The 16,067-nt window shown below is 38.5% G+C and overlaps 1 protein-coding gene across 6 annotated transcripts in view; it reads right to left on the bottom strand.

Moving 5' to 3' along the window:
* The window catches only part of DZIP3 (DAZ interacting zinc finger protein 3), a 116,063-nt gene that overhangs the window by 91,115 nt on the left and 8,881 nt on the right, over positions 1–16,067 (bottom strand). For all 6 annotated transcript variants that reach the window (XR_003569538.1, XM_027867046.1, XM_027867055.1 and 3 more), the window contains exon 3: positions 5,895–6,041. Coding sequence is in view for 5 of the 6 variants with exons in the window: in XM_027867046.1 (XP_027722847.1) it covers positions 5,895–6,041 (147 nt within the window). In the remaining variant the exon portion in view is untranslated. The remainder of the gene's footprint in view (positions 1–5,894; positions 6,042–16,067) is intronic.

Genomic DNA, 16,067 nt, shown 5'->3' with positions numbered 1-16,067 from the left:
GAGTGGTTTGCCGTTTCCTTCTCCAGCTCATTTTACAGATGAGAAAATTGAGGCAAACAGGGTTAAGTGACTTGCCCAGGATCATATAACTAATAAGCATCTGAGCCCAGATTTGAACTCAGAAAGATGAGGTTTCCTGACTTTAGGACCGGCATTCTATCCACTGTGCCCATCTAGCTGTCCCTTACTATTCTACTAACCCTGTTCTTTATCCTTATCTCCATTTACTCCACTTCTTGATCCTTTCCCAAACAATTAACACTGCACCAGCTACACTTAACTCTTTGATGAACCAACTCAATTCCACTCTATCCTCTGCTCTTAATTCCCTTGTTCCAGTACAATACAGCTGATCAGGCCTTGCAAACGTCCACCCACCCTAGATTACTCCTTCACTTCCTTTATCACTATTCACATGCTGCTGAATAAAACTAGAGAAAATCACAAAACTGGGCTGACTGTGTCCACTACAAATTTATGTTACCTAATCTCAACTGAGTTCTTACTGTAGCAAAGCAAGCATTCTATTCTTCCCTAAGTGATTCACTATTCCACTCTCCAAAGCAGCTGATCCAGCCACTGTCCAACCACCCTCTCAGCTAAAAAACTTAACTTATACTTCATCCTCCAAAAAAAATGAGACCACTCACTGAGGTCCCCTTCTCTTCCCCTTACCACCTCACATTATTCAAACATCTTTCCCTACTATTTTCTCCTTCATTCTGGTCTTAGACAAAGAGGTAATAAAGAAATGGCTATTCTCCTCGCCATCATCTCTTCTACACGAGCCATTGATCTAATCTTCTCCTGACTTCCCCAGCAAATTGTCTCCACTAGCATTCCCACTCTCTCTCTCTCTCTCTCTCTCTCTCTCCCCTTTTCTCTCTCTCCCTCTCTTTGTAGATATACATATAGATATATGTATGTATACATATAAATATACACACTCCTTCCTTGCTATCTACACACACACACACATACGCACTCACTCTTTCCTTACTACCTACAAATATGCCCATTTATTTCTGTATCTTAAAAAAAATCACTTTATCCTACCATCTCCAATAGCTATTGTTCCATATTCTCCTCCCCTTCAGGTTAAACTCCTTGGGAAATCAGTCTACACTTGGTACCTCCCCTTTATTCTTCTCTTATTCCATTCAAAACCTTCTGCAAGCTGACTTCCCAAACCATCATTCCCCTGAAACTATGCTCTCCGAAGTTATCAGAGAGCTCTTAACTGACAAATCTAATGGCCTTTTCTCAATTATCGGTCTTCATAACTTGTTGGCGCTCTAGATCACCTTCTCTTCCTGAATATTTTCTCCATTCCGGATTTTCATGGCACTACTATCTCCTGGTTGTCCTCCTATCATGTCTTTATTGCTATTTCTGTCTCCCTTGCTGGTTGTTTCACCCAGGACACACTGACTAAGCATAGGTGTCCTCCAAGGCTCTGTCCTGGTCCCTTATCTCATTTCACGGGATTACTCACTTGGTGATCTTATCAACTCTCGTGGGTTCAATTATCATCTCTACGCTGATAATAAATTGTATGTATCAAGTTCTGTTCTCTCTACTGAGTCACAGTCCTGCACCACCTGCTTCTTAGAAATTTCCAACTGGATGTCCTGCCAGGCATCTCCAACTCATTATGTCCAAAACAGAACTCATTACCTTGCCTCTAAAATCTCCTTTTTTCTAGATTTACTTACTGCTGATTACACCACCACCCTCCTAGAAATGCAGGCTTGAAACCTCGGTGTCATCCTCTAGCCCTCATTCTCAACTCCACATATCCAATCCTCTGCTGTGTCTTATTGTTTCTATCTTCACATCACTCATATACATCCTTTTTCCTTCACTCATACAGCCACAAACCTAGTTGATCTCTATGACTCAAGTCTATTTCCATTGGTTCTTCAATCAGTTACCAAGGTCATTTTTCTACAGTGTAGGGTTGACCCTGTCACCACTTCCCTTCCTTTTTGATCATTGAGCTTCAGTGTCTCCAAATTTCCCAATTTGGCATTTAAAGCACTTCATTACCTGGCCCTTCTTCTTCCTACTTCCTCCTCCTCTTTTTTTCTTTTTTTGGAGGCTACTGGAGTTAAGTGAATTGCTCAGGGTCACATATCTAGTAAGTATAATTCCTTGATGTGAGGATGCAAACCTCTGGGATCCACTGAAATCACTTTCAAAACCTTACTTAAATTCAATAGTCCCTTCTTGGTTATGAGATCTTCATGTATGAATTTTTTTTTCCCTGATCAATATAAAGGATTTGAACTCAGGTCCTCCTGACTCCAGGGCTGGTGCTCTATCCACTGTGCCACCTAGCTGCCCCTCTTCTTCTATTTTTAAAAAAAATCAACTTGAACAAGAGAAGAGCAACTATTTAAAATAGTAAATATTCTCCTCCCCACCCCAACACTGATTTTGAGGATACTGATGCTGCCTCCATTTTTACTGAAGTTCTCTTCAAGGACTAGCTAGAATGAGACATAGCTCAGCATTCTCAGAAAGTTATGTTAAGTTTGTTTAAAACCAAAAAAAAAAAAATAAGTTTTTGTTTAGTAGATAAAGAAGGTCTAGCAACCATATTCTTCAACTATCTAAGAGCCACCTTGAAAATAAGTGAAGAATTAACAAAAAGAAAAGGAAAAAAATATGGCTGGAGGTGGTAGCACATGCCTGTAATTCCCAGCTTTCATCTGTCTCTTGATTTTAGGTATTCTGAGAAATAGTGGGCTAAACCAATCAGGTATACACATTGATTTTGGCATTAACATGGCAAGCCACTAGGATTGAGGGTTAGGGGACACCAGGTTGCCTAAGGAAGAGTGAACTGGTTCAGGTTGGAAACAGAGCATGTCAAAGCTCCCATGCTAAACAGTAATGGTCTCAAATCCACTTCCAGCCTGATAGCCAAATAGGAAGATCCAGTCTTTTAAAAAAAAAAAAAAAAAAAAAGCATAGCTTCTAAGCAAAAACAATAAGAATTCTAAAAAATTAAATGCATCAAAAAAAATTTAAAAATACAAAACGCAAAAAATGCAAAACAGAAGAAGACAGTGTATATCAACTACAATTACACAAAACAAAAATGGTCCAGGGGACAGACAAATGTACAAACAGAAAAACCTTGAAGGGGACACAGAGGGAGTAGCTGTCACTAGGGAAATTTTATGTGCTGATTTTGATAATACAAATAGCTAAGTTTAATTGTTTTGGCACTATTAATGTTAAGGTTATAACAAACAACTTATTTAAAAAGAATGGAGGGGGGAAAGCCTATTACACTGCTGGCTCATATATAATCATTCTATCCAAGCATAATATAGGCAAAATACTAAATTTTAGGAGAGGGAAAAGTACTGAGCTAAATTTGCTTTTCACTGTCTGCTATTCTTGCAATTTGAGAGTTAACAGTCACAGCAGCAGACACAGATGCTCTCCTGAACCACAGTCCTGTAAGATCAGAGAACTCAGCTCCTAGCAGGAGAACTTCAAAACCGGTCTGTTTAAAGTAAAGGTTCCACCTGTGGGACAGAATCTGAGGAGCACTAGAGCAGATATTAAGTGCGAGAGACTAAAGTAAACATCGGAAAGGAACTACCCTGCATCTGCTGCTCTGCGGGGGGGGGGGGGGGGGGGGGGGGGGCGGCGGGAGGTTTCAACTCCAGGAAACAAGATTTCCCTCACCCCTAAACTCATCACCATGATAATAACTTAAAGTTTGACTGATACCACCTTCCTCAGCCTCATCTCCCCTCACAGTGGAAGGCTGGAGAATGGAGTACCAAACTCCTCCCAATGCCTTTCTTTATCAAGAGTAGAAACTTAGATTCACCTAAGTTAGGTTTTAAGCTAACAAGATCAGGGTACTTCCCCCCAGCCCTCCACGCCACCTCTCCTGCTTCCTTTTGTGTGCTGTCTTGCCCGCCTCCATTTAATTATAAGCTCCTTGAGGGCAAGGAGTGTTTTTTTTATTGCATCCCCAATGCTTAGCACAGTATCTAGCACATACTAGGTACTTAATAAATGTTTATTGGATTAGATTGGAAAGAGAAAGTTTATGATTTTATTGCCCTCCAACAAGGTTTATGTGAAACTCCAGATCTGTAGTCTTTCCTCAAATTGTGATTCCATGATTTTGTTCCTGTGGGTAATTCTTTATAGGGGCAACAGTCCTGCTAGACTGATGTAAACCATCACCATTTGATTTCACAATCTCTGCTCAGAGACATGAGCACAGAAATGTGTACAAAGTCACCCTGAGTTCCTTCAATATTCTGTTTTGTTTTTGTTTTTTCATTTCCAAGGATTAGTAATAGTTTTTCACAGAAACAGTATGATGTTTCACAGGAAAGACATGTGCTATTTCTAAGATAAATCTAGTTGTAGTGATTTTAGCTCTCTAAATTAAAGAAAATGACTAGTGCAAAAGAAAAAACAGCACATTTCCTCTAATTTGGGGAAAAACACATTCAATTTAAATATGACAGATACTCTTCTTGCACAATTTGTTGTTGTTCAGGCGTGTCCAACCTTCATGACCCATACTGGAGTGGTTTGCCATTTCCTTCTCCAGTTCATTTTACAGATGAGGAAATTGAGGCAAACAAGGTTAAGTGACTTGCCCAGGGTCACACAGGTAGTAGATGCCTGAAACCAGATTTGAACTCAGGTCCTCCAGACTCCAAGGCTGGTAGACGATGCACTGTGCCATCTAGCTGCCCACACCTCTGCGGAAGTGAAGTGAAGTGAAGTAAGGTGAGGTGAATCATTTATGTCTCTACTCACTTCCTTGCATGTGTACCTATTATCTCACCAAGGTTGGGTCTCTTGTTGCCCCTTCTATTTTTTTTTCTACTATAATTATTTGTACATATGTTGTATCCCCTCAGTAGAATAGAAACTCACTGAGGGCAGGGAAATGAAGTGAAGTGAGGTGAGATGACGTGATAGTACAATGCATTGCACATAATAGATGCTTCATAAATGTTTGAATGAATGTGTGGCTTTTAAAGCAAGTGAGAGATGGCTTTCGTTTTAAAATTGGAATTGTTCATTCCTTTCAGTTATGTCTGACTCTTTATGACTCCATTTTGATTTTTTTAGGTTTTTTGGCAAAGATACTAGAGCGGTTTGCCATTTCCTTTTCCAGCTATTTTGCAAGTGTGGAACTAAGGCAAACAGGGTTAAGTGACTTGCCCAGGGTCACATAGCAAGTAAGTGTCTGAAGCTAGATTTGAACTCATGAAGATGAGTCTTCCTTATTCCTCTAACTCATGAAATAGAAAATCAATATTTTTTTAACTATTCACATGTTTATTTAAACCCAAATCTAATTTCTCAAAGAAATTTCAGCTATTAATTATTCTTAACATAACATCTTTGATTTTATAATCACGGTCTTACAGGTGAAGAAACAAATCAAGAAAGAGAAAGTAACTGGTATATGTTAAAATAAAGTGACTACTTGTAGATCTGGGATTAGAACACTGGACCCTCCAGTTTACTTTACATCTACCATGTTCTTGACAAGGTCCCTGAAGGAAAACAGTCACTTAAACCCACTTTCTAAATAACAAATGCCCAACTATTTAAAAGGCTCCTCAGGACAGGAGAGATTATGATCTCCCCTGGATTTAATAATAGCTAGCATTAATATTGTGCCTACTATGTGTCAGATACTACGCTAAGCGTTTTACAAATATTATTTCCTTTGAGCCTCACAACTACCCTGGGAGGCAGGTTATGTTATTATCTCCTTTTACTGTTAAGAAAACTGTGACAAAATTTACAGAGAAGGAAGAGGATAATAAAACATTTCAATAGAATTATACTTCTACTAAACTCCCCCACAACCAAACAAATTATACTTTTACCTGCACCACTTGCAAGGACAAAGTTGTATGTATAAACTCCTTGATGTGAGGATTCAAAGCTCTGGGCACTGCTGAAATCACTTTCAAAACCCTTCTCAATTCCAATAGTCCCTTACTGGTTACGGGATCTTCACATATGTTTTTTTCCTGTTCAACATAAAAGAAATGTGAACCAGTTATTTCATTGCACATATTCCAATTTTCCTTACTACCAATCATTATTCTTAAATCACTAGATGACAATCTGAACATAACTGCAAATGCCTGGCACATAGCTAAACACTTCCAGTTTATCCTTTATGTGGCTTGTTTGTACATTATTGTTTGCACACTGTCTCCCCCATTACACTGTGACCTCTTTGACCACACAGGCTGCCTTTCACCTTTCTTTTCATCTCTAATGCTAAGTGCCGTGACTAGCACGTAGAAGATGCTTAATAAATGTTTATCAACTGACTGACATAGCAGATATTTAATGAATGCTTCTTGATTGATACTATGAAGTATTCATGTTCTAGACTTACTAAAAACACACCAAAAAAATGCCAGTAGTTCTTTAACATTTATATTTTGCCTTTGTTGTTGTTCAGTTGTTTCCAACTCTTCATGACCCCATTTGGGGCTTTCTTGCCATTTCCTTCTCATTTTACAAATGAGGAAACTGAGGCAAACAGGGTTAAGCAATTTGTACAGGGTCACACAGCTACTAAGTGCCTGAGGCTGAATTTAAACTCAGGAAGAAGAGTTTTCCTGACTCCAGGCCCTGCACTCTACCCACTACCCCACCTAGCTGCCCCACAGTTTGGCTATGAATAAAGAAAGCCTCAACATGCAAAGGACCTTGATTTTGTCGAAGTAGGAACTCTTGCCCCAGATACTAGCCCTCCTATAACTCATAGGATTGGAGATTAAGGGCTAGAAGGGGCTTTAGAGGCCATGGAGTCCAACCCCCTCATTTTAAACATGAAAAAACTGAGGCACAGAGTAGGTAAAGTGACTTGCCCAGGGTCACTGAGCTAGTGTCCTCATTAGGCATATGCCGTAGGATTTGAACCCCAGTCTTACTGAAATCAAGTTCTGTGTCCTAACCACTATACTCTGCTATCTCTGGTCTTAAAGAGTTGTCTGAGGCTTGAAGAAATTAAATGACTTCCCCATGGTTACAGAGTAACCAGTAAATATAAGATACAGGAATTTGAACCCAGGTCTGCCCAATTCTAAGTCCTTTATCCACTATGCCATGCTGAGTCAAGAATATTCACTTTTGCAAAATGGAGCTATTTGCTTCAGCCACTAAATACAGAACCATTTAAAAATCAACTGAACAATAACCAAAGTGTAAAATAAGGCATGTATAACAGATTTTTCTCTGTAGAAAACAAAGCCCCATTCAATTAGAAATGACGACACAGAATGGTAATGGCCCATGGTCAGAAGGACAAGCTCTTCAAGTCTCAGTTAAAAACCTCCTTCAGATATTGCCCTGGGACCATCTGATATTCCCAAGCCGAATATTTATTAGTGACATGTCTGAACTGCTACTAAAAAGGAAGCTAAGTTCAAACAAAAAAATATCCTGCAGGCATCTTGCTGCATATACTACACCATTATTCATTTTAATGACAGGGAACAGTGAGTGTTGTGCAAATGAAGTATAACTTAAATTTCCCAATAACACTTTACTTTCTTTTGGTGTAGAATTAGAACATTTCACCTTTTTGACCAACCTGTACAATAACTAACTTCTGAGACCTCATATCTTCAAATGTCGGTGTATAACTGGGTTTTTTTCTCAATGGCCCAAATGAACTTGATGATATGAAAACGTGGCCCTCTTAACTCAGAAGGCTACTCTCCTTCCTCTATCAGTACTCTAAACCCCATGGCTTTTTCTCCAATTGGTGGTCTCCGTTCCTTTCTCCTCTCTCACTAGTATTACTAACTTCTCTTTCCTCACAATGCCCTTCCTCACTGCCTAGAACAGGCCTGCCCAACCCATGGCCCTGGGCCACTTGCAGCCTGCCAAAGGATTTCCTGGAGCCCGAAAAAAATGTAGAGAATGTCAAAGAAAGTAAAGATGTAACAAGTGCTTTGTCTGTGCCCTGCTTAACCTGCCTTCCACTAGTCACTACTGTGCCCATCATGTAACTTGGTAGGTGGTTGCCACTGCGCACTCTCTCCTGTTTGTCACGTGATTCGCAGCAACCAATCATCGTCAGCCTCTGTATAGTCTGAGAAGGAGAGTTGTATCTTTTCATTGTTTTCCATCCTTACTGGTGTTTAACAGGGACAAAGTGAGAGCAGCAAAGTAATTTTTTTTTGACATTAATGTGATTTCATGATAAAAATCTTAAGTAATAAGGGTAATTAATTGATATGCATTGAAATGTCCTTTTTTTTAACATGGTTTATTTGCAAAATAGTTTAATTATTAATTATACCTTTACTTGAAAAGTGAGCTAAAAACCTATCTATGGCTCAAAGAAGTTCAACCTATTTTAATTTTGGCCCCTACCTACTGCCAAGTTGTGCAGGTCTGGCCTAGAAGAAAACTCCTCTCCCCCCAACCCAAATGTCCTTTAAGAAATTCAATACATAGGGGCAACGAGGTGGCGCAATGGATAGAGCACTAGCTCTGGATTCAGGAGGACCTGAGTTCAAATCTGACCTCAGACACATAACACTTACTAGCTGTGTGATCCTGAGCAAGTCACTTACCCCCATTGCGTAGCCAAAAAAACAAACAAACAAACAAAAAAGAAATTCAATACATATTGAAATGCTTCCTGTGTGCAAAGCATAGTACTAGGTGGTGGGGCTACAAAGACAAAAAAGGTAATCATCCCTGCCTTCAAGGAGCTTACATTCTCCCATCCCCATACTTGATATTTCTCTACTCCTCAAGTTTTTGAAAGCATAGAACCAAAGAATTGCTTTGTAGCCACAGCAGCTACAAACTCATCTCTGCAGAGAGCAATTCAAACTAAACAGAGGCATGATAAGGTCAAAAACTAGAAAGCACAGCTGTCTGTTGACCTGATACCATCATTTTATCCCTTGCCCTGCCCCAGGCCAAGCCCCATTTGGTTCCAAAATGTATTTATGTAAGTACCCCAGCTGAACCTGGAGACAGGAAAATCTATAACATGAACCAACAGAAGATTAATGATTCACTTTCACACAGAAGAATTTAGGGCTACGCCAGGCTAACATCACCTCATTCATATTTTAAATAATGTTATATTAATTTGTATGAAAATTTTGTTGAAAGGATGTGTTATTCCTAAACTCGAAGCCCTTGGTATAAAAACTCCCTCCACCAACACAGACTGCAATCTACCTATGACATTTAGATTAGACTGAGGAAATTGACTGAAGTACACAGAAATTAAGTGACTTGGTCACAGTTAGCAAGTATCAAAAGTCATATTTGATGGTCAAAGGATACGAACAGGCAATTTTCAGATGAAGAAATCAAAGCTATCTTATAGTCACATAAAAAATGCTCTACAATTTGAAACTATGCCCAAAGGGCTATAAAAATGTGCATACCCTATGACCCAGCAATACCACTTCTAGGTCTGTATCCCAAAGAGATCACACAAATGGGAAAAGGACCTACATGTACAAAAATATTCACAGCAGCTCTTTTTGTGGTGGCAAAGAATTGGAAATTGAGAGGACGCCCATCAATTGGGGAATGGCTGAGCAAGTTGTGGTATATGAATGTAATGGAATACTATGGTGCCATAAGAAATGATGAACAGGCTGACTTCAGAAAAACCTGGAAAGACTTGAATGGTCTGATGCTGAGTGAAGTGAGCAGAACCAAGAGAACACTGTAAACAATAACAGCCATGTTGTGTGATGACTAATATTGATAAATTTAACGCTTCCTGGCAATAAAAGGATCTAAGATATCTCCAGAGGCCTTGTGATGGAAAATGCTATCCACATCCAAAGAAAGAACTATGGAAGCCGAATTGTTATTTTTTTTCTCTTCTGTTGAGTTTTGTTTCCTCTTTCTGATGGTTCCTCCTATTGGTTTTAAGTTCTACTTACAGCATCACTAATGTGAAAATATGTTTAATATGAATGTAAATGTATAGCCTATATCAGATTGTGCGCCGTCTTCAGGAGGGTAGTGGGGAGGAAGCGGGAGAAAAATTTTAAATTCAAAAGCATATGGAAGTGATTATTGATAAATCAAAATAAATTAATAAAAAAATAAAAAAGTTAAAAAAAGTAAATGCTTTAAATCACTACTGATTAGAGAACTGCAAATTAAAACAATTCTGAGGCACCACCTCATATCTATCAGATTAGCTAATATGACAGAAAAGGAAAATGATCAATGCTGAAGGGAATGTGGGGAAATTGGGACATTTATGCACTGCTGGTGGAGTTGTAAACTGCTCCAACTACTCTGCAAAGGAATATGGAACTATGCCCAAAAAGCTAGTAAACTGTGCATACTCTTTGATCCAGCAATACCACTACCAGGTCTACATACAAAGAGATTTTTTTTTAAGGGGGGGAGGGAAAGGACCCAATTGAACAAAAATATTTGCAGCAACTCTTTTTGTAGTGGCAAAGAATTGGAAATTGAGGAGATGTCCATCAACTGTGAAATGGTCAGCCACCACAAATTATAGTATATGATTGTAGTGGAAATACTACTGTGCTATAAGAAATGATAAGCAGGTTGATTTCAGAAAAACATGAAAGATTTACATAAACTGATGCAAAGCAAAGTAAGCAGAACAAGGGGAACATTGTACACAGCAACAGTAATACTGTATGATGATCAATTCTGAATGACTTAGCTATTCTCAGCAATACAATAATCCAAGACAATTCCAAAGGACTCATGATGAAAAACGCTATCTGCCTCCAGAAAAACAACTGATGGAGTCTGAAAAATACTGAAGCATACTATTTTCCACTTTCTTTTTTTTTTTTTCATTTTTTCCCCCTTTGGGTCTATCTCTTCTTTCACAACATGACTAACATGGTAATATATTCTGCATGACTGAACACGTATAACCTATATCAAATTACTTACCGTCTCAGGGAGGAGAAAGGGGGAGCAAAGGTAAGGAGGGAGAAAATTTGGAAATCAAAAATTTTTTTAATAAACATTAAAAATTGTCTTTACATGTAATTGGGGAGGGATAAGATATTATTTTTTAAAAAATGGTATTTGAACTCATATCTCCCTGTGTTGGAGCCCAGTACCCTTATCCACTATTGTCACACTGCATCTCACTCCTGAACAGTAGTGATAAAATGAGAAGACATATGTTATATTATATATATATGTAATTCGATTATATTTTTCTCTCCATTTTATTATTTTGCCTTCACATTGAATTCACTGTTCAACTGACAACCATAAGTGGTAAAGAGGTTAAAATGCCACAGTGTAATAAAAAATCCTCAGCTTTTTCACTAATAATCTGTGAGACCTTGAAGGAACATCACTTACCTGTTCTGGTTCTTAGTTTTCTCATCTGTAAGATAATAAAAATAGGAATAGGACTTGAGGCAGCTAGGTGGTGTAATGGATAGAACACTAGACTTGATGTCAAGGAAGACCTAAGCTGGAATTCTGCCTCAGACACTTTACTGTGTGGCCCTCGACAATCACTTTACCTCATTCAGCCTCAGTTTCCTCATCTCTAAAGTGGGGATAATAATAGCACTTACACACAAAGTTGTGTGAGAATCAAGATAACTACATAAAGCATTTTGCAAAATCTTAAAGTGCTATGGTAATGTTAGCTATCATTTTAACAACTTACATTTGCCAATCCCTTTACAAATTACAAAGCGCTTTTATATCCTGTATCTTATTTGATCCTAAAAACTCTAGGTGTTAAGCAGAGAATTATTATCCCTAAATTTTACAGATGAGGAAACTGGGGATCAGGGAGGTTGAACAGCTTTCCCAAGGTCAAATGGATAGTAACTCTCAAACAATTTTACCTCTCTAGGCTTCAATTTCCTCATCTGTAAAATGAGGAAATTAGATGACCTCTGAGCTTCCTTTCATCTCAAAAATCAATGAATTCAAGTCTTTTGATTCCCAGGTTTCTGTTGGACCAGATGACTTAAATTACAAAATCACAGCGCTTGGAGGGGGCATCTAGCCAGACTTGTAACTAGTCGGGAATCCTCTCATATTCCCAAAAAAGTAGACCTGCAGCTTCCATTTAAAGATGTCCAGTGGGTCCTGATTCTTCCTGGTTCACCTGAGCCTTACTTCCTTGTGGTTAGCCGGGGTTGAGAGATTTGCTACTGGTCCCTCCCAATGGAAATGTCCTCACAGCTTCAGCACACTGACCCAGATCCCACTGAGAGAGGCTCAGGGGCCAGACACTGGCACAAATACAGGCAGAGGCATTACCTTGGATACCCCACCCGCTGCTTCTCAGCCTGAACAGCCTTTCTTGGTCTAACCCAAAACCCTCCCAAAAGCCCCTTCACTTCCCCCCCTTAGTCCCCTTAGCTCCTTCAGGTGATCATGAAATGATCAAAATGACTTTTAATGTCTCTTCAGAATCATAAGACTAAGAATAATTGACTATATCAAAAGTCCTCTTCATCTGCTCTTATGGCTCCTGCACAGATCACCTATACAGACAGATAAATGTGGCAGAAGTCTCAACTGCTCTTCTGAGTTCCAGAAATGCAGTGCTGACTACTTGCCATCAGCACCTGTATGTCTCACCAGTGACTCCAACTCAATTTCTGTTAAAACTACTCCTCAACCACCATCTCGACCTTCCATCACAATCACAATGCCCCCAACTAGCTTCTTCTGACTTGCCTGTTTCTACTAATGATACCATCATTCTCCTAGTCACTTGGGTTCAAAGGCCCTAGAATCAAGGTTAATTTTCCTTCTTCTTCATCCCCATATCACCCCTACACACTTTGATTCTAGCTTTATAATCTCTTTTTTTAATTTAATTTAATTTTATTTTATTTTTGGTTCCTAATTCTCTCCCTTCCTTCTTCCTCTCCCCCATCCATTGAAAAAGCAAGAAAAACAAAACCTATTATAAATATTTGTAGTCATACAAAACATAGGAAAGGAAAAAGAAAGGAAAGATACATCAGTCTGAACTCTGAATCTCTCTATCTGGCAGTGGGTAGCATGTGTCATCATGAGTACTTTGGAATCAGGGTTGGTCAATATGTTGATCAGAATTTCTAGGCCTTTCAAAATTGATTTCTCTTCACAATATTGTTATTATTTATAAATTGTTCTCCTGGTTCTGCTCACTTCCCTTTACATCAGTTCATACAAGACATAATATGTTACCATCATTCAATTCAAATTATGTCAGCTACTCTTCTCTAAAAAATCCCACACACTGTAAAAAGATCAATAAAGCACAATTCTGATCGTGTCAATGATCAAATGTCAAAGCACGTGTCTGATCATGTCCCAATTCAAAAACCTCCCTAGTACCCAATGAATAAGCTAAAATCTTTAACCTGGCATTCAATGCCCTCCACAATCTAGCTCCTAAACCTACTTGTCAAGACTTATCATTAGTGGAATAAAGTGGAATGAGCACTTAGTTTGGAGCCAGGGGACCAGGGTTCAAATTCTTGTGCTGTATCTCATTACCCATGTGACCTTGGACAAGTCATTTAATCACTCTGGACCTCAGTTTCGTCATAAAAGGGTTAAGCTAGACAACCTTTGAGGTCCCTTGAGGTCCCTCAATACCCAATGCAATGTATCCCTTGTGATATGGGGATGATGAAGAAGGAAAATTAACCTTGATTCTAGGGCTGTTGAACCCAAGTGACCAGGAGAATGGTGGTATCATTAGTAGAAACAGGCAAGTCAGAAGAAGCTAGTTGAGGGCATTGTGATTGTGATGGAAGGTCGAAATGATGGTTGAGGAGTAGTTTTAACAGAAATTGAGTTTGAATCACTGGTGAGACATACAGGTGCTGATGGCAAGTAGTCAGCACTGCATTTCTGGAACTCAGAAGAGCAGTTGAGACTTCTGCCACATTTATCTGTCTGTATAGGTGATCTGTGCAGGAGCCATAAGAGCAGATGAAGAGGACTTTTGATATAGTCAATTATTCTTAGTCTTACGATTCTGAAGAGACATTAAAAGTCATTTTGATCATTTCATGATCACCTGAAGGATCATGTTAGTAGTCACTAACCTCCAGTTTCCTCAACATGTATCCTATATTCCAGCTAAGTTAGAATATTTGCCCTTTCCTGAATTCATCATTCTTTCCAGTTCTAAATTTTTGTTCATTTTGATCCCTCTTTCTGGAATGTTCCCCTCCATTTTTGCCCATAGAAATCCTACTCATCCCTCAATACCCAATGCAAATAGCATCTTTTTAATAAAACTTTTCCTGATTCTCTTCAGTCCAAAGCGACACCTTCCTCTTCCAAACTTCTACTCTACTGTGTTGCCGTTTCCCTCAACAACCATCACATTTTGCCTTGTATTGTAGTTATCTATGTTCATATCTTATGTTGACAGCACATAATGGGATTTCAGCCAGTAGTTGGTGAATGAAATTGTAAAGAAGCTTCATCTTATGGAATATGTGATTACCTTTTTTTGTGTCATGGATCCTTTTGTCAGTCTGGTAAAAATCTATTGGACTCTGCAAAATCATGTTTTGTAAATTGACAGAATTACAAAGGAAACCCAAAGTTAGTGAAAATAAAGAGATAGACTTTTTTTCCCATCCAAATTCATAGACTCCCTCAAATGCTAATGGACTCTTTCAAGTCCCAAATTAAGAACCCTTGTCACATGGATTGGGCTAGATAGCAGCTTTGGTTCATTCCAATTCTCAAATTCTGTGATTCTTTTCATCAAATACTTTATAAAGCTATCTTAATGTAGTAATGATTTACAGTAATGTTGTAGTGAATTGGCCTTGGTACAATAAAAAAGAGTTTATTAATGCTTATTGATTGATCAATCGAATAAGTTTTTAAACCTATGTAGGTATATAATATTTCATTCTCTCAATTACAGCCAAAGACAAATGATAAACTAGAACACTACATTAGCTGCTACATTGTAATGCTCTTAATAATCATTATTCAAGGAAGAACTGTAACTTATTTTCTTCTGTAGCATTAATGTATTGCTAATATACTTGGTTGGAACAAAACATGTATGTCTTCATAACATTAGGCCCTCAATCCATCTTTGGAAAATTGATGCCACAATGCAACAAGTTGTAATGTCGATAATTTACCCTTCTGCCCCACATAGTTGTTTATAAACACTTTTCTTTTCTCAATCTGATTCCGATAATTCTTGCTTTAGCTCAATTTGCTTATGCTTCTTATTTCAAGTATGGTAGGTTCTCTTTAAGAGGCAAAATGTGGCAGTTATTGAGGGAAACAGGAACACAGTGCAATGGAAGTTTGGAAGAGGAAGATGTCACTTTGGACTGAAGAGAATCAGGAAAAGTTTTATTGAAGAGATGCTGCTTGCATTGGGTATTGAGGGATGAGTAGGCTTTCCATAGGCAAAAATGGAGGGGGACATTCCAGAAAGAGGGATCAAAATGAACAAAAATTTAGAACTGGAAAGAACAGTGAATGTTCAGGAAAGGGCAAATATTCTAATTTAGCTGGAAACAGTCTTTAACAGTCTCTTTAATAGCTGGAGCAACGAGGTGGCACAGTGGATAGAGAACTGGCCCTGGAGTCAAGAGGACCTAAATCCAGCCTCAGACACTTGACAATTTACTAGCTGTGTGATCCTGGGATCCGATTGCCTCCAAAAATAAAAAGTCATGTAGATAATGAGTGTTGGACTTACTGTTATTTTATATTTAATCATTCAGTAGCTATATGCCCCCCAACAATGCACATTGTTTCAGCTTTATAACTGACTTATTAACAATTAGGATCCATCTTCATAATAAAACTATAAATATGATTAAAATACATCATAAGATCCGCCAAATGTTGTATTGCCACTAACTATAGGAGTTGGTGAGTTTTAAGTTGAGGATGGCTTTTGAGACTCATCTTTCATCTGTGGATATGAAAGTCATATTAACAAAGCTGAAGAAAAGGAAAGGGAAACTACACATTTAAACTTTAGCATCTATCCATCCAACCATCCATTCATTCAACAATTACTTAAGGAACAT

This window comes from Vombatus ursinus, unplaced genomic scaffold (assembly GCF_900497805.2).
Source record: "Vombatus ursinus unplaced genomic scaffold, bare-nosed wombat genome assembly UNPS02001419.1, whole genome shotgun sequence".
In the NCBI taxonomy this organism is placed as follows: Eukaryota; Metazoa; Chordata; class Mammalia; order Diprotodontia; family Vombatidae; genus Vombatus; species Vombatus ursinus.
Note: the sequence above shows the minus strand (reverse complement) of the source record. Positions and strands in the feature narration are given on the sequence as shown.